Raw genomic sequence first — 19,582 nt, forward strand, 5'->3', positions numbered from 1 at the left:
CTCTAGCACCATGTCTGCCTGCATGCTTCCATGCTCCCCTCTAGGATGATAATGGACTAAACCTCTGAAACTGTAAGCCATCTACCTCAATTAAGAGTTTTCCTCTTTAAGAGTTACTTGTGGTTATGGCGTCTCTTCACCACAATAGAAACAAACCCTTTGTGCTTCATCTCTATGATGTAGCGTGCTATAGCATTTCGAGGTTAACAATTGAATTCGTGGTCTTTTTCTCCTCCCCACGCTCCTACATCAAAGAAATCCTGCAGTTCCTGTCACGTTTGCTGTCTTCCTGCCCACCCCTGTGTCTTCATAGAGCAAGCCCTCCTAGCATCTTGTATGTACTGAGTGCTAAGGCCTGTCAGGTTCCTTCCTATGTGTAGGTAAAATTCCCTGAGCCCTCGGCACCTCATAGACTGCTTCCTTCATACTACAACATTAACCTTATGGATGTGTCCTGTTCACTCTCCCTCCAGGTGACCCTCTGTGAGGAGTCAGAATTCATTTTTACTTTTGAAATTCTAAATACTTACTTTGTCCATGTGAGTGGTTGTATGTATGGATTTGTACTTTGTGCCCGTTCACTGCCTATGGAGGCCAAAAGAGAGTATCAGATCCCCTGGGACTGAAATTACAGGCCATTGATAGCCACCATGTGGGCCCTGGGAACAACCCAGGTCCTCATTAAGAGCCCTTGGAGTTAGTTTTTAAAGCAGAATTCTGATTGTGTCATGTTGCTGGGGAAAGTCCATTCCTCTCTTCCCCGTTGCTGTGGTGATGAAAACCTAAAGCCCAGGTGTAGCCTGTAGGTCCTTTTGTGCTCGCCTGCTCTTCCACTAGCTTGCTGCCACTTCCAGGTTTCCTATTGTTCCCATCCGAGCTGACCATCCACTTGATAATCTTCTGCTCAGAGCCGCCATAATTACCTCCCTTCGGCCCAGAATTCTTCCTCCTGCACTTCCTCCCTAGGCCCCCCAGCACCTCCCATTCCCATTTTCCCTCCTCTCAGACAGTAAGACCCTGATTGTGCTGTCTTTGAACTGTTTAGCCCTCCAGTATCACATTAGGCCAGGTGAATTCTATTCGCTGAATGCGATTGTTTTGGGGCTTTTTATCTTTTTTCCCCTATGACCAGATGTTTGTGGGGCATTTGTCTTCGTTCCCTGTAGGCTTCCAGTATTTGTACATGGTGAACACCACATCCTGTGGGCAAGTCTGTCTCACTTACAGAAGAAGCATGTTTTCTTCTTTCCTCATGTGTAGTAGGAATCTTAAAGGTTCTTAATAATAAAATCAAACCCAAGGCCAGTTACTGGGGTGAATGCTGGAAGATCAGAGAAGCAGAACAAGCCACAGCTACCTCACCTTGCTAGTTCCTCAGGTGATCCTGTTTCCTCAGGCTGGAAGCTTCTGAGTCCTCCTCCACAGGAATCTCAGCTGAACTGTGCTGCTCCAGAGCCTGAACGCTTAACCAACCAAATGCTTAACTAATTACATGCTTTTCTCCTCCTTTAGTTCCTGGTCCTCACGCCTTATATACCTTTCTCTTTCTGCCCCTACTCCCTGGGATTAAAGGCGTGGGTCACGATGCTTAGCTGTTTCTAAAGTGGCCTTGAACTCACAGAGATCCACCTGGCTCTGCCTCCCAAGTGCTGGAATTAAAGGCGTGGGCCACCACCGCCCAGCTTCTGCTATGGCTTGCTCAGACCCGTTTTCTAGCCAACATTTCTGCCTCTGTTCTAGTGGCTGTCTGTTCTCTGACCCCAGATAAATTTTATTTGGGGAACATACAATATTTCGGGGGAACACAATGCCACACTCATGGCATCATTAAATGTGCTATTTTTGCTATTTGACTTGATGTTTCTCAGTGAAAGCTGTACTTAACTTATTCTCTCTCTCTCTCTCTCTCTCTCTCTCTATATATATATATATATATATATGTTAAATATGTGAGACATTTTATATGAGGATTGTTTTAAAGTTACTGAATGAGTTTTTTTTTTTTTTTTTTTTTTTTTTTTTTTTTGAGCTGAGGATCGAACCCAGAGCCTTGTGCTTGCTAGGCAAATGCTCTACACTGAGCTCTTAAGAAAGTCAACTAAACTTGGAAAGAGAATATGTGACAATCTAGTGTTACCTCATTGTGGCAGTGAATGCCCTTAACTTACTGCTTATTTGGACATAACTATTGGAAGTCTTTCCTTCCTCTCACTGGTAATACGGTGGGTACACGTTTTTTCTATCATGGGCTGCCTTGTCTCTGGCACTGTGAGTCAGAACATTTCAGCAGAGAAGCAGCTGTGCATGGCATGTAAATGGCCAAGTGTCTGCTCCAATACAGGGGATTCATGGGCACCATCCTACAGTTTACACATATTGAAGTGTTTGTTTTTTCTGGATTTCTTGTGCCTCAAACTATAAGTCTTCTAACATCAGAAAGTCCGACCTTACCAGTGCACCCTTTGCTTTCCTTGATAACCCCTGCTGGAATGCTGAGAGTAGTAACCCTTTCTGGGTAGAAACAGTGGGCTTTCAAGTATTGAGAACAATTCCAGATTCTTGTTGCCTTGTCTTTATTGTTCCGAGGCAGATTCTCATCACAGTCCAGGCTGGCCTCACACCCATAGGTCTCTTGTTCAGCCTCCCAAGTGCAGGTGGCAGCTCCATGCTGCCATGCTGGCTCCTGGCTTTGTCAGCAGGGAGATACACAGATGCTTTTGTCTTGTTGTCTGTTTGCTTTGTGAGAGAAGACTCACAGCCCAGGCTGTGCTTGAACTTATGTAAGCCTCTGTCTCAGCCTCTGTTGGTTATTGGATTGTTTAGGCTGAGCCTGTACTGGCTTAGCCTGCTTTTCTGGAGTGGATTCCTCCTGTATCTAGGCCCAGGGCTTCTCTTCTTTGCTCCTGGGTCCAGAAGTTTAATTGTTGACTCTTAAATCTTTATTAAGGGTGACCATCTTGCCCAGAAAGGAAAGTCATCTCCTATATGTTCTTAGGATCTTACCTCCTGCCATCATTTAAATTCCTGTGTGTGTGTGTGTGTGTGTGTGTGTGTGTGTGTGTGTGTGTGTGTCCCCTCCTATCCATAACACTGTGGATCTTCACAAGGTTTAGCAGGAGAGAGCTTAGCACTGGCACAAATGAAGCAGTGTGGGGAGATGTGCTGACGTAGCCTGACCTTCAGCTGGACTTTCTAGCTTCTTTATTCATATTTTCATTCAAGCCGTCCTTTCAGAACATTTTTATTCCCACTGGTAGGAAATGTGGCTGAAGTAAATGGTTTGGGGATCCTGTGAATGAGTAAATGTATTATTGGCGAACTCAGTTTCTTTACATGGTCCAGATGCTCATATTAGAGTGTCAGTTTAGCCTACTTCTGATTTTTATGGCTCCTTGGGTGAAAGAGTCTGTGGTTATTCATGGTTTGGGGAGATGGATACTCTTCTGTGAGGCTATTTGCTATGTTGATATTGTCCTTTTCCTAATATTATCAGGTATGAAGTGTCCAAGTTTAAAATAGCATAGACCCTTTAGTGGATCTTCATTACACAGCTGAACCATTGGCAGCATTTCCTCAGAGGTTGTGGGTTTACAACTTTCTCAGTAGGTGCTTGGGCTTGCAACCCCTGCTAACTCAAGACGTCATCTCAGTTGTGTGTTGCTATGTGTGTGCATAGGTGTGCTTGTCAGTATGCATGTGTGAACCTAAGGGTGTGTGGTTTTTGTTAATGCATATGTTGTACATATTTGTGCAAGTTGCCATCATGTGAGTTTGCATAGAGCTCTGAGGACAGTGTTGGGTATTTTCTCTTGGTCAATGTCCATCTTTCTTTATCAGTTTTTTCATGTATTTTGGTCATTCTTTCCCTCCCTCAAACCTCCCATTTTCTCTCCTCCCTATCCACCCAGCTTCACTCATGTGCTCTGAGTACTTGTGTGGGCTCGCTTGCGCTCTCTCTCTCTCTCTCTCTCTCTCTCGCTCGCTCTCTCGCTCTCTCGCTCTCTCGCTCTCTCGCTCTCTCGCTCTCTCGATCTCGCTCTCTCTCGCTCTCACAAAAACAAGACCAAAAAAATTGAAACACAAAAGCCTGCCTCCCCCTAATGAAATCCATTTGTGTTGGCCAACTATGGGCTTGCCTTGGAGTTTTCTCAGAGTTACCTACTACCTTTGGCTCTTAAAGTCTTTGTGAATCTTCTTCCACATAGATCCATGAGACCTGAGGGAACTCGCTCTGTAGACTAGGCTGGCCTTGAATTCAAGAGATCTACCTTCCTCTGCTTTCTAAGTGCTGGGATAAAAGCATGCACCACCATACTCACCTGCCTTTATTTGTTTGTTTGTTTGTTTGTTTGTTTTATTATTTTTTTGAAAGGGTCATTTCCTTGAGCCTGAGGCTAGAGGTTTGAGCAAGGCTGGGTGGCAGTGAGCTCTGAGGTTGGGGCAAGGCTGGGTGGCAGTGAGCTTTGAGGTATCCACCAGTGCCGCCAGTCGTGCTCCCCGTCCCCCACTGCCTGAGATCCTAGAAATGCTTTTTAGTGCTTTTTTGACACGGGCTTTGGGGGTTGAAGCTCAGGTCCTCGTGTATGGAGACCAGGGGTCTTCCTCCACCTCAGTTTTTAGACTTAGTCTCTCACCGAACCACTGAAGCTAGGGTGGCTGACTGATGAACTCCTGAGATCTACTTGCCTCTACACAAGCACTCAGACAACTTTACTAATGGCTCCATTTCTCTCTCTCTCTCTCTCTCTCTCTCTCTCTCTCTCTCTCTCTCTCTCTCTCTGTTTGGGACGCTTGTTTCTAGGGCTGATAGGGATTAGCGTGCTTGCCTATACTGGAGACCTGGGATCCCAGCAGTGAGTGGCACAGCCAGAGAGTATACATACCTGTCTTCCTAACTGGAGGCTGAGCCATGGGCTGCTTGAGTTTAGGACTTCAGAGCCATCCGGGCAATATAGCAAGAACCTGTTTCAAATAAGTAAACAATAGTTATTTCATTCATGCTGTTTTAAGGCATTGTAGGTAGAAAGTCCTTAGTGCTTTAGAGATTGGGGATCTCAGTCTCCGTTTACTGTCTTAAGCTGTTTATTCCTATCTCATTAACTTGGGTTTTACTTCCCAATATTCAGGGCATTTGAAGTAGTGGGTATTTTCTTTCTTTCAAATAATCAACATATTGTGCAAATCCTTCTTTCCTGTGTGTTGTTAATTGATGGTGAACACTAACTACTTTGGAGACTTTCCTCTCTCCCCATATCTGCTTTTAGCCCATAGAATTGAACAGAATCAACATTTTTAGTTTTGGCTGTGTGGCCTTCCTAATTTCTTATTTAACATATGTTTCCCCTGAAAATAAGAATTCGGGACAATTGCAGTAGTTCCGATTTGTTTCTATGTGATTCAAAATAAAAATAGCGACTTCGGGCTGGAGAGATGGCTCAGAGGTTAAGAGCACTGGCTACTCTTCCAGAGGTCCTGAGTTCAATTCTCAGCAACCACATGGTGGCTCACAACCATCTGTAATGAGATCTGGCACCCTCTTTTGTATACATAATAAATAAATAAATCTTTAAAAAAATAGCTACTTCACCTCTTAATACAATTTTTGTAGCCATCATTGAAAATTAATTGTGCAGTGTGAACACTTTTATGTCTAATACATGTGCAAAATTGTAGCATTTTTCTTCTTTCTAATGTTTTCCCCTTTTGCACATGCACAGTGTATAAAAAGTATTGTTATTTGTTATCTATTGTAAATGATCTTTTCCATTTATAGTTCTACTTTAAGAAGTTTAAGATAGACATGAACTGAAAATGCTTTATGTTTAGTTGGCCCTGTTGACCTACACATACCCATATCCTAACCATCCTCCATTGCTCCCTCCCCACATAGAGCAGTGCAGGGCTTCTGTGGCAGTCTTTGTAGAATTCATTGTAGGATACCGAGCTACCAAAAGTGGGCCTTATATCTCCAAGGAGAGACACTGCTTTCTTCTTTTTTTTTTTTTTCCTTCGAGACAGGGTTTCTCTGTGTAGTTTTGGTGCCTGTCCTGGATCTCTCTCTGTAGACCAGGCTGGCCTTGAACACACAGAGATCCACCTGGCTCTGCCTCCCGAGTGCTGGGATTAAAGGTATGCGCCACCACTGCCCGGCGACACTACTTTCTTTTGTGGCTTTCGATTGACCCTCACATGCACATGCACACCTGCCTGGAATAGGATACAGATGAGTGTTACCTGTCCTTTCTTGTGTGGTTCCGTTTCCTCTACCTGCTTGCTCCAGTTTTGGTAGGCATTTTTGTTTTGTTTTTGTTTTTGTATTTTTTTATTAAATATTTTTATTTATTAAATTTTTTTTCTTTTTACATACCAACCCCAGTTCCCCCTCCCTCCCCTTCTCCCGCCTCCTCACCTCCCTTCCACTCTACCCCCATCCACTCCTCAGAATGGGTAAGGCCTCCCATGGTAGTCAACAAAGCCTGGAAGGCTGAGCAAGGTATCCCACCACAGGGAACGGGCTCCAAAAAGTCAGTTCATGCACCAGGGTTAAGTCCTGGTCTTGCTGCCAGGGACCCCACAAACAGATCAAGCCACACAACTGTCACCCACATTCAGTGGGTCTAGTTCGGTCCCATGCAGGTTCCCGAGCTGTCAGTCCAGAGTCAGTGAGTTCCAACTAGCACCAGTCAGCTGTCTCTGTGGGTTTCCCCATCATGATCTTGACCTCTCCTCCTCCTCCTCCTCCTCCTTCTCCTCCTCCTCCTCCCCCTCCCCCCCCTCCTCTTCTGAATGCTGAATGCTGAATGCATTGAAGGAGGGAGGTTTTAAATACAGGCTTACAGCACAATGAGGGGGAACCCTGGTGAGCAGAAGTTCACTTCTGATTTTTTTTTTTTTTTGAGCTGAGGATTGAACCCTGAGCTTGTGCTTGCTAGGCCAGCGCTCTACCACTGAGCTAAATCCCCAACCCCGCTTCTGATGTTTTACAATCTTGCATCTAAGCTGTTAACGCCCAATATGCTGGATACACAGACTAGGAGCTTCCCTTAAGCATTTAGGAGGGTGGAATCTCGCAGTGAATTAGCATAGGAATGATATCATGGTCAAGGTCAGCAAGCAGTGCAACAGTTACCCAAAACGGGAGCCAGGGCCCTATAGGTCCCCTCCTATTACTAAAAAATGAGCTTCTGACTTAGGTTGCGTGGGACGTCAGCAGGTCACCTTGGGTGGGCATTTTTTAGCCCAAGAAAATGGCCTAGTGTAAATGAGTTTCTTTCCTTGATTTCAAAGCTTCCACAAAGGATGATGATGTGAACCATGGACATGCCTTCAGCTACTTTGCACATCGCATTTCATCTGAGAGCTTAAGGGCAGCAATAGTCATTGTGCCTTTCTACATTGATTGTTGGAATCAGTTACTGGATTCATGTGCTCGGTTGGCCCTGCATTGGGCAGATGAAGTGCGTTACTTGTATTTTATAAGTGGAGCTGACCAAAACTTCTAGTCAGTCTGGGAGGACTGTCCCCTGTGGCAGCTGTTACTGCTGGAAGTCATTGTGTGTTTGGAAGGAATGCTGGAGTGGGTGTGCAGACTCTGTGCTGTCTTCTCTTGCTGTGGTTAATAGTAATCATCTCTTTTCCTCCTCTCCCTGCTGCCTCTGTCCTTCTGTCCTGTTTTTTATTCAGTTGCCCTGTGTACATCCCCACCCTGCTTTTCTTTTAATTTTGTGACCTCTGGCTTCTCTCTGTCTCCCCTCCTTGCTTGGGTTCCATGTTGCTAGTTTTTATGTCCGCACGCTCATTATCACCCTTTTTTGTACTTCAAATCCCAGCAGCTGCCCAGCCAGGTCCCCGAGCACAGCCCTGTGGTATATGGGACTGTGGAGAGCGCTCATCTTGCTGCCAGCACCCCTGTCACTGCAGCTAGCGACCAGAAGCAAGGTTTGTGTATGACTGTTTCCTCCCTTCTCTAGTCTCTCTTATTTATTAAGTGCATTGCTCTTGGTATTCCATCAGACGTCTGAGGATGACTCAGACACTGCTTTGTATGTGTCGTAGAGTCTAGGAAACTAGGCGAAGGGTCTTGCATTTCACCTGCCTCGCTCTTGGTATCTATGTGTAAGTAAATACTTAGCTGCCTTCAGCTGCTGTTGTTTGTTTTTTTAAACAAAGTTTTCATGGGGAGATTAAAGCACACCTCTCTGTATATATTACTTTACAAGAACAGCAGAGGTTTATATTTTTACCACTCTTTGGGGGTATTGCTATTTCTTATAGAAGATAGCATGTCTCTAGGACACCCAAGTAGAGAACGGGGAATTGGAGCCCTGGAAGCAGACACAAGGCTCCAGCTTTGTCCTGCTGAGGCCTCTCACCTGGGCTTTCTGGTTTCTTCACTGGTGTGCCAGGGGCAGGGTTGTTATAAGGACAAGTTTCCACCTGCTTGGTAAATGCTAGCTATTGTTGCTGATACAAGAATCATACTGAGGCTCCTGCCTACTGACTAGGATCGGGAGCTGCCAGGTGTTTGTTGAAAACAAATACGATACCTTTTGGAATAGAAACAGGAACGTTAAAGGAAATTTCACCCTAGAAAGTGAGATGCAGTCTTTTCTTTCCTGACTAATGGATTTTAAGCTTTACCTTTGCTGTGCTCAGGACTAGTTCTCATTAGGGACCAGAGAGCCCAGAGTATCGAGTGTGTTCTCTCCTGCTTCTGGCCTCATTCTCAAGTGAGTAGAAACCATTATGTGCTAACTGCCTTTATCCAAGTCTCTTCTACTATAGTAAGTTATTTTTAGATATTCTTTTTAATCATTATTGTTTAACAGATACTTGGAATGGTCCTTAAAATAGAGATATTTTAGCAAATGTTTTAAATTTTAACATTCCATTTTTATATTCTTACTTTTTAAGAGAGTTTTGTTTCACACATTAATTATACTCAAATGTTTGAAAAATGGACTTTTAAATATATCTGATTTCAATTTGTTTGTTCATTTGTCGGTGGGTTTGTTTAAATGAAGCCTCCCACTAAAGGCTGGACCTTGCTCAGTGGTGCAAGCTGGCCTCTAACCCTGCCTGAACCTCCTGAGTGCTAGCATTACAGATAGGTGCCTCTACACCTTGCTGATTTCAGGGTTTTCCCACAAGATGAAAAGACACACACACACACACACACACATCCATTGAATATTGACAAGTGGCATTAAGTCTTTGATAAGATTTTAAACCAAAAGGTAAGAAATAAGCCCTTAGGTGGCACTCTTCTGAAGGCTGGCCTGTCAGCCGCAGAGCTGTATAAGGTCCATGTGTGCTTAATGCTAATTTCAGGTAACAAAGCCATCAGCCTTACAGAGGCTGTTGTGGGTTTGGGGAAAACTGCTTTTTGTGTCTAGTGATAAAGCACTTTAAAAAACAAAAATTTGAAACAAGGGCCTGGTTTTGCAGCTCAGGAACTGGCTATATAACCCAACCTGATCTCAGACTCGTGATCTTCCTGCCTCTGCAGTTCTGGGATTGTGGGATTGTGGCCACACCAGGCAATAAAACATTTGAAGCAGACATCTCCTTGGATTTTACTCTTAGTAACAAATAATTTTTAGGAGATTTCCCTTAAATTTTCAGTGCACCTTTGTACAGATGTAACGATTTTTATGCTAGCCATTGTAAGCACAAGTCTGTTAACTACACCTTCCTTGCACATTTCTTCCACAGCTATGATCAGTTATAAAATCAACCATAACATAATAGATAATGACAGTTTGGACTTGCCTGAAAAACAGCATTATTTGTAGTTGTTTTAAGAAAAAGAATGCTCAAATTTTAAAAATACATATTTTTGACATTTTCAAGAAGAGAAGATAGAGAATTCTAGAATCCCTTCAGATTTTTTTTCTATAGCTTAGAGGGAATTTGAATTAAATTAAAAAACAAACAAAAAAACCTTTTTGGTCTGACATGGTACAGATGTGGGTAGATGGGCAAATGTTTGAGACTGCCTTGAAAATCCTGTGTTTTAAGTGTATTTTATAGTACTGACGGGCAGCTCCTTCTGACTGCTATAATATTCATACTCACTTCATATTCATGCAGGTATTCTCATAGATTGCCAATATGTGAAGTACTTTTTGACTAAGTGTGTTTTGTTTATTTCTTTTTTATTTTGAAGCATGGTCTCATGCAGCCCAAGTTGACCTCTAGATCTCTGTGTAGTTGAGGATGACCTTGAACTCATGATTTTCTGCCATATCTCCTGGGTTCTTAGATCATAATTGTTGTAGCACCTCACCCAGTTCATTTGGTACTGAGGATAGGGTTTCAGGTACTGTATGTGCTAGGCAAGGTTTCCACCCACTTGAGCTACATACACCCTCAGCCTCAGAGAAGCTTTTGGAACTAGTTAGTACTAGTATTTGCAGTTCAAATATTACTAGAAAGTGCTAGCTAGAGTTGAGAGTTTTTGTTTTGTTCTGTTTTGTTTATGCTTGTTTTTCAAACTATAAACTCCTTTTATGATAAAGAAGTATAGAGGAATACATTTACTTAAAACAGTTGTTGTAAGTCGAATGTGCTGACACATATCTTTGGGCAGAGGCAAACAGATCTCTGACTTTGAGGCAAGCCTTGTCTATATACATAGCCCCAGGCCTGGGGTTGCACAGAAAGACTTCACTGTCACTGTTCTCCCTGACAGGGGTCTGTGTGCTGTGCCCCATGGGTTGGTTTTCTGCCTTGCCAATGAATATTGCACTGCTGAGGGTTTGCACTGGGTGACAGGATGTCCCTCCTGCTTGAGCCATCTAACTGCTTCTATTTTTCACAAGCCTTTCGCCCCTGATTGCAAAAATTGGGCTTTGAAATCAGACTTGAGCCATTTGCTAGTTTGATGGCTTCTGGACCCAGGACTAATGTCTAAGCCTCAATGTCCTCTTCTGTTAAGAAGGGACAGACAGTAGTCTCTATCCTGATAGTGGTTGTAAGAAATGAAAGGAACAATGTATGCAGGCTTTTTAACCCAGTTTCTGCTAGGTGCTTAATAAATGCCAACTGCCATTGTTAATCTGGTTTCTCAGCATTTTCACTTGAGCAGCCGAATGGCTAACAAGTCAAATGTTACACACAGATGCACCATTTCCCTTTAGTTTATTTAGCATTTTATAAAGATAAAATAATAGCTCGAATATGTTTCTAAAGAGGAAAACTATTAAATGCACTAGGATTTTAACTAATGTTTATCTCTGACAAGCACATATAGCAAGGGCACTTTATGCTCCCTGAGGGAGAGGCTTCAGTCAGGTGTGTTGAAACAGGGTATAGTGAGCTAATAGAGAAGGCAGAACACTCCCTACAGTTAGTTGTAAAGCATTCAGGGCAGGACTGTCCCTCAGGTGGAGAATGCGTGCCATTCTTGATCTCTACCTAATAAATGACTATCACACCTTTTTAGTGGTCACAAAATGGGAGTTACTCAGAGCTATGTAATACATGTATATCTGTTAAACAATATGGACAGAGAGCACACACATGTATAATGAACGCATCCGGTCCCCATGTAGTTCTGGTTTCTGCCCTGGCATCTTAGGAATCTGAGGAATTTGGCAGTGAGCCCTTATTGCTCTTACTTTACCATGATGAGAAAACACCAAGTATTGTAGATGCCTTAGATACCGTGCCCATCACTTCCAGTGAATCCTGAAGCTGTGAATACATTACCCCTAGCGTGCTACCCTTTGGACATGGGTAGCAGTGTTCTCATTCACAGACATCACTGCCCTGTAGTTACACTTGTGGATTCAGCATTGAGAGGAAAGTCTCTTAGCCTTCTCTGTCTTAGGAAGCCTACGCTGGCGATGTCAGGAGCTACCCTCTCACAGCCATTCACCTGGAACCATATAGCCACGGTGATTAGCACTCCTTTTTATTTTATACTTGTGGTACCTTTATGGGTACCATTTCCTACTTTGATCTCATTTTGTGTGTACAGAGATTGTTTTTTATGGATTTATATAAAATACTTCCCACATAGAGATGACCAGTGTTCTTTTTCTCTGTTTGGTTTATTTGATCTTTAACTTTGGTTCTCTTTGAGGAACTGCTTTACTTTTAAAGAAACAGGTAATTCTGTTTCCACAACACTGTTGTTTTTGGTTAGGAGCTTTTCTGAGAAATGGAAGTTAATTTTGAAACTACCTTTGATGTTCATGTGCTTAATGTTATTGGTCATTAAAATGGAGTTTATAACAATTAAGTTTCTAATTATTTGTTTTTATACTGGTATGCCCAGATAGTATTGTGCCCGTAATAGTCGTAGGGAATAGGATAGAGAAGAGAGAGACGTTTTACCTTAAAAAAAGCATTGAACTTGGCTGGATGTGGCTGAGGCAAGAGGATCATGGGCACAGGGTACCTAGGAAGACCTTATCTCAAAAAATGGGAAGGATTTAAGTTTAGTTTTTATGAGACTTCCTCTTGTACTTGTGACATTATCCTTTGGGGAAACTGATTACCTCTCTTCCTCGAAGTAAACATCATGTGACCTGGAGACTAAGCACTAGTACATGTGGCTAGAAAAGAAATAGGACAGTGTTTTTGAAATTCAATATTTTGGTCTGTTTTGCTGTCCATTAACTTGACCTACGGCAGTACTATGTAGTCTGTGGTTCAGAATTGTTAAAATTCTTTATTTCTTTTTCCTCAGAAGAAAAACCAAAACCAGATCCAGTGTTCCAGTCTCCTTCCACAGTCCTTCGGCTTGTCCTTAGTGGGGAGAAGAAAGAGCGAGCAGGCCAAGTGCCCGAGACTCCTGTGGAAGAGCCCACCCCAGAGCCGCCTCGGACGTCATCGCCTATCACCCTTCTTCCACTTACCCGGAGTTCAGTTCCTTCCCCTACTTCCGCTGCCCTTAGCAGCCAGCCACTCTTCACCACTGTTCTCGAGGACAAGTGTGACCTTTCTTCCTCAAAAGAAGACGCACTTCCTGTACCCAGCCCCACGTCTTGCACAACAGCCTCAGACCCTTCACTAATAGATGACAATGATATATGCAAGAAACCCTGTAGTGTAGCACCTCACGATGTTCAGCTCATTTCTAGTACTAATCTAATTAATGAAATGAATGGCGTTGGTGAAAAGTTACCAGCCAAGGAAAGCATTGAGGACATGGCAAAACAGGAAGCGCTGCCGTTGACTCTTGAACTGGAGATTCTCCAGCATCCCCAGGAAGAAATGAAAGCGGAGTGTACCCCAACTCCTGTCACCCCTTCCACGCTGCCTGCCTTTTCCCCAGCAACTCTGACCCCCCCAACATCTCCCCCTTGCACCCCTGTCATTTCTGCCACCACTGCTCGTTCTGTTGCTGCCACTGTGGTCCCTAGAGTCGCCGAAGAGGGAGAGAGCACAAGAACTTGCCTTGGCGAGGATGCGAACGAGACTCAGAACAAAACAGAGGCAGAAGCAGATGGGCACACAGAAGAGATTGTGGATTCTCAGACCTTAAGTTCACGAAGGAGCCCCGCCCCAGGTAAGCCATTCTGCCCTTATTGATTTTATGCTGACCATGAAGAGGAGGCTGTGATGGAGTTATTTTTGAATTGGCTACTTTCTTTGACTTCCAGAAACATCGAATGAATGCAGAAATTCCTAGTCTGATTTCTTCAGTGGTGTGCTTATTTTTTAGTACAGCCTGCAAAGAGTTACTCCATTGTCTAAAAATGCAAATGAGAATTTCCAAATACACTAAATGCCTCCAAGGTATATGTCTCTATACATGTTGAGTTGTTGTTTTGTTTTCTTTTGAAACTCATTTCTTCAATGTTTGATCTGTTTGCTTCCAAGCTGGAGTGGAGACCAGCATGGTCTGTAGACCCCAGCCCTTTCTTCTCAGAATTTAAAACCCACCAACCAGTCAGTGACTGCAAGCCCACCCTCAAGAGCTGGTGAGGGACAATGGCACTGAGAACATCACAGGTCACAGGTGCTGGTGGAGAACACTTTCACTTTAGGCTTCGAGTGATAGTGTGCACCTGTAATCCTAGCACTCAGGAGGTGGGCCAGGAGGGTCCACTCACCCTCAATCTTGAGGCTACCCTTTCTTGAAAGTGATTTCTGCGATATCGGGTGTGTATCACCCGTCTTGATAAGGCTGAAAGGAAAAAAGTTTTTTTTCCTTTTAAGTTTTTATATAGTCATTTTTATTCTGAAACTTAGTTTTCCCCAACTCAAGTTGTTTTGTTTTCATATTTATTCATGTATATGAGTGCTCTATCTTCATGCACACCAGGAGGAATCTGATCCCATTACAGATGGTTGTGAGCCACCATGTGGTTGCTTTAACTCAGCACCTCTAGAAAGAGCAGTCAAGTGCTCTTAACCACTGAGCCATCTCTCCAGCCCCCTCAAGTTGTTTTTTTTTTTGGGGGGGGGTTGTTTGTTTGTCTTGAGACTAGGTTTCTTTGTGTAGTTTTGGTGCCTGTCCTGGATCTTGCTCTGTAGACCAGTCTGGCCTTGAACTCATAGAGATCCACCTGGCTCTGCCTCTCAAGTGCTGGGATTAAATGCGTGCACCACCGCCATCCGGCTTCAATTTTAATGTTTTTTAATGTAGTATCACCTAGATGTGATGATTGGATTTTGATTTTTATCAATTAAAAAATGTATAGATTGCTTTATGTGTATGAATATTTGCCTACATGTATGTATGTGTACCACATGCATACCTATGATGAGAAGATGGTGTCAGATCCTCTGGAACTGGGGTTACAGATGGTTGTGAGCTGCTATGTGCTAGGAAATTGAACCCCGGGTCCTCTGCAAGAGCAGCCAGTGCTCTTAACTGCTGAGTCATTTCTCCAGCCTGAATTTTTTTTTTATCCAACACCAAAGTTTTCCTGGCGCTTAACCATCTGCCTCTGCAGTGAGCAGCCCAGAATCTATAAACGCTGACTTACTCTCTGCAGCACTGCTCGGTGCTGTGTGGTTTGTGCTCTGTGCACTCAGCAGGTGAGCCACTTTCCTTTGTGAATTGGGTTCACATAGACAAATGAGTGTGCCCTGAGCTTGATAGGTACCTCCTTCAGTTGTCAGCATTTTGCAGTGTTGAAATCAGATGCCCCTTGGTTTTTCCTGATTGTTTAGTAGATAAATTTGGTAAAGTGGTCGTGGCACACAGAACTTGTACTTACTTCTTCCGGAAAGCACTTCATTGCACTGTTCCAGGTGGGGGTCCTGGGTGTATCAGGATGCTGCCGTTGTGCATAATTGTGGTTAAAGAAGGACTCAGTCCATGTAAGATGAGAATTTGTGTGTGTGTGTCCGTGTGTGTCCGTGTGTGTCCGTGTGTGTGTGTGTGTGTGTGTGTGTGTGTGTGTGTGTGTCCATCCGTCTGTCTGTCTGTCTGTCTTTGTAGACTCAGACCCGTGTTCAAGATTTTTTATGCTGCTTTAACTTGATCACCAGACCCTTTGCCAATGGGGTATTCCTTTGTGGTCTTGGGAATCTTTATGATGGTTTCTGGCTTTTTGAGACTGTGTCTTACAAAGCCCAAACTGGCCTCAAACTCACTGTGTAACTGAAGATTACTTTGAACTCTTGATCTTCCTGCCTCCACCTCCCACATGCTAGAATTGTAGGCATGTACACATACACCTGGCAGACATAGGTGTATTTGATAGTGAAAATGGGCTTCCAAACTGAGGGGAAAAAAAGAACCACATTCTGTTTTTACCCAGGAGTTGGTTTTGTCGAATACCAGCAGTACACACGATTTACACTTTTAAAACAATACTGACTTTGATCAAACAATTATTTGAAGTTTTATACTTAGTTACCCTTTAACTTTTGCTCATAGTGCGATTTCTCTTTTTTTTTTTTTTTATAAATTTGTAAATTAATTTTCAGGTAAATTTTTCTGGTTGTAGATTGACGGTAAGTCCATGTGACACACTTGTGTTGATGTCACATGTCCTAGGTAACAAAGCATGGGTTGGCTGTCCTTAACTAAATTTGGACTCGGTAGTGTGAAGCCTTCCTTGAGTCCTGATGGAAAGGGAGCCAGCCGCTCTCCCCTGCTTTGCTCTTTGTGTGGTAGGAGCTGCTAGTTACCTGAGGCTGTCAGTCACCTTGGGGTCTGGGTTTGTATGTGTGACTCTCCGGTCTAGGTCCCTACAGAGATTCTACAACTCCTGGTATAAAAGTGTACACCGCTTGTAGTGAACACACACCATCCCCAACGTTGCCGAAAGGGTGGCTGTGGCAACAGTGCCTGTGATCAGTTTCCAGGAACTTCAACCTCCTGTTCAGTGGAGAGAGGTGTTGGGTTTCTGGATTTCCGTACCCTGGAAAGTGAAAGGCTGTTTCCTCAGAGGAAAAATAGTGTGTGTTTGGAAGACAGTAATAAGTTGTGGTTTGTGCTCTTTTTTGATGTAGATTTGCATACAAGGAGAATATTGTGATGCAGAACAGATGATTCAGTAATACTCCCTTCATTTCAGCTGTGAGAAAACATAATGCACACTCCGGGAAATAAAGTCAGTCAGTTTGACTAGTGAAGGTCAGCCACAGCCTTGGGGATTCCGTCCCTATTGTGACCTTGACTTCCTCAAAAGTTAATGTCACTGCAAGATTTCATTGCCGCCGGCTAAGGCACAGGCCCAGACTCTGCACTGCTGCATACCTTCCCCGGTTTTCTTCCAGAGTCCTGTGTCCTAAAGCCTTGGGAACAGGGATTTACACTGTCCCCATCGCTGCCCACAGCACTCATCAGTTTTTAAAGCAATGCCTTTAAACACGCTTTTCCAGACTTAGGCTGAGTGGTCCTTAGAGATGAGCGAAGGCTTCTCTGCCTCGTTTGTGTCTGTATCACAGCTTAAAAATGTCTGCTCTATTGCTGCTCCAGCAGTCACTGCAGTGAGATCCTGGGCATTCATCTAGTGGCTCAGTTCCCCCTTGGCTCTTCCTGGGCATTCATCTAGCGGCTCAGTCACTGCAGTGACATCCTGGGCATTCATCTAGTGGCTCAGTTCCCCCTTGGCTCTTCCTGGGCTGCATCAGCCCACTGTTGTGACTTAAATTCTTGGTCAAGAATAGGAATTGTGAGAGAAAATTCAATGTTACTTCATGTCCTTTAAATCTGTATAATGGTTAAAAGAAGCTGATGTGGTGGTGCATGCTTGTAAGGCCAGCAGTCAGGAGGCCAATGCAAGGAGGTGGTTGTAAGTCAGATCCCAGCCTGGGCTGTGTAGCAAGAACAGCAAGAACCTGCCCAAAGAAAACAAGAAATAGTGAAGGATAGTCTCATAGAGACAATACATCTTTTCTTGGACAGTTTTTACAGATACTTGAGTGTGTATGTTTGAGTCGTCTTAAACTATATTCCAGGCTATTGTGGAAACCGTTGTGTAGCTCAGGCTAGCCTCTAATTCACACAAATCTTCCTGCCTAGGACTATGGATGGGAGTCTCCACCCCTTTTAATGGATCTTCTCAGTCCATTAAAAGTGGAGAGTGGCCACAGAGAGTGTGTCATTTAGCATGCAGAGGGCTTACAAAGAATTTTATTTTCAATACACATTTCCCTGAAAAGGCTTCCATATAAAATGTTGCTTCTGGGTATACATCCAAGACTTTTAAAGGAATCTAGAGATAATATCTATGCTCTCGGGCTGACCTTAACATTCTCTGCCATTGTTTTCTCTAGTTTTGATTTTGCCAGTCTTTGTACCCATTTGATCAGAGTTAATTCCTTTGGTTGCCTTGATGTTATCTTTCAGCCTTCACCACATTAACTTGTTCCAAATTTAGTTTTGTATGTATGACATGTTCACAAAGTTTTCTGTTGTGATAAATCCTTGACACAAGCACCCGAAACCCCATTGTTTCACTGTGAAACTGGTATGTGGAGAGATCAGCTCTACAGCTCTTCTCTTTACTCTTAGAAAGCTCTTGTCTTTGTTTTAGGGTTTTTGTTTATTTGGGTCCTTGAGACAGGGTGCTCTTCCTGCCTCCGCCTGCCTAGTACAAAGATTGCAGGCACGTGCCACCAACCCTTGCTTTTTTTATTTCTTTAAGCTAATGGCTTTGTTGTTGATAAATAGACTACTTTTGAGACAGGGTCTCACTGCCCATTCTTAAGGTAGCCTTGAACTCCCTGTGTAGCCCACATTGACCTCAAATTCATTATCCTCCTGCCTCAACCTCTGTAGTGATGGTATTATAAGCATTTGCCACCATGCCAGTATTTTATGTTTTAGAATATCTGATGACCGATAACTAATCCTGTTTGTTGCAGGAAAAAAAATACTTTAAGTTACAATAGCTATCATTGAATAAATGCTTGCTGTTTATCAGACACTGGTATTGACTTCATCAACCCTCACAACAACCTTCTACCACAGAGAAAATGAGCCTTGGTGAAGGGTCTCTTGGTTAGAGAGTGGCAGAATCAGACTTCACATTCACCGCCCTAGCCTGCTTCTTACAAAACTGAGTGTGTGTGTGGCTTCCTCAAATCACATAGCCTGCGTGGTAATCCTAGGCTTCTGTCATCAACGTTTTAAATTTCTAGGGGTTAGTGGGGGTTACAAAGGTCTAAGAAAGGATAAGAGGTTAGTGGACAGTGAAAGGGTGGGAATGTGATGGCAGTACATAATGTCCACTATGAAATTCCATAAAATGCTCATATACATCTAGCTTATGCTAATAAAACATTTAATTTTTGGTTATTTTGAATTCTTTTGCAGGCAGAGGCAGGTAGATTTCTGAGTTTGAGGCCAGCCTAGTGAGTTCCAGGACAGCTAGGGCTACGTATTGAGACCATTGTCCTAAAACAAACAGCCAAACAAAAAACAGTTGGGATAGACAGATGTTGCCGGGAGTTAAAAGGTTTTACACTAAGTCAGAATGGATTTTCAAAAGCAGGAACTGTGCCGATCCTGCTTACCCAGTTTCCCATTGATTCTCAGCCCTTGTGTGATGCATGCAGCACCTAGTACTTAACATACTGAGGCAATGAAAACAGCGGGCTCATTACTTGTGCAGTGGTGCTCAGTGTTTTTGGAGACAAACAAGACTGCCTCAAAGCCATTGTCTCTGCTGTGACAGGACAGCAGGCTATTCCAGAACTGCCATGTTTTCATTAGCTTCAACATTGAACTTTTGAACAGTATTAGAACGGTTTGTGAGATACATAAGGGGAGAAACTATAGATTATTCTGACAGTCTTTATTCACGATTTCATCACTTATTCTTAACCATTATGAATGGGAAGAATGTAAATATTCCTCAGAAATTTCTCTTGTGTATGACCAAGGTGTTTTTGGGAGGGTGAGTGGGCATGGGGAACACTGAGTGTTGAAGCCAGAGCCTCATGCATGTTAGTTAACAGGTTGCCTACCCTCCACCCAATTATTTTGTATAATTGTTTTGAAGTGCTTAGTTTTATATAGATACAAATTTTATTTACATATAATTTTATTTATTTATATTTTATTTGTTTATATTCTATTTTATTTATATTTAATTTTATTTAAATATTTAATTTTATTTGTGTGGGGAGGGAGAAGAGACGAGAGTGAGTAGGAGAGACGTCA

General features: G+C 43.2%; 1 protein-coding gene across 15 annotated transcripts in view; it reads left to right on the forward strand.

The window, feature by feature from the left end:
• The window catches only part of Eif4g3 (eukaryotic translation initiation factor 4 gamma 3), a 231,757-nt gene that overhangs the window by 131,258 nt on the left and 80,917 nt on the right, over positions 1-19,582 (forward strand). For 13 of the 15 annotated variants that reach the window (XM_036177057.1, XM_036177058.1, XM_036177054.1 and 10 more), the window contains 2 exons: positions 7,830-7,938; positions 12,698-13,519. In XM_036177057.1, the coding sequence (XP_036032950.1) occupies positions 7,830-7,938; positions 12,698-13,519 (931 nt within the window). The remainder of the gene's footprint in view (positions 1-7,829; positions 7,939-12,697; positions 13,520-19,582) is intronic. The other 2 variants (XM_036177059.1, XM_036177047.1) reach the window with 1 other exon arrangement.

The sequence above is a fragment of the Onychomys torridus genome, chromosome 2 (assembly GCF_903995425.1).
Source record: "Onychomys torridus chromosome 2, mOncTor1.1, whole genome shotgun sequence".
NCBI classification, from domain to species: Eukaryota; Metazoa; Chordata; class Mammalia; order Rodentia; family Cricetidae; genus Onychomys; species Onychomys torridus.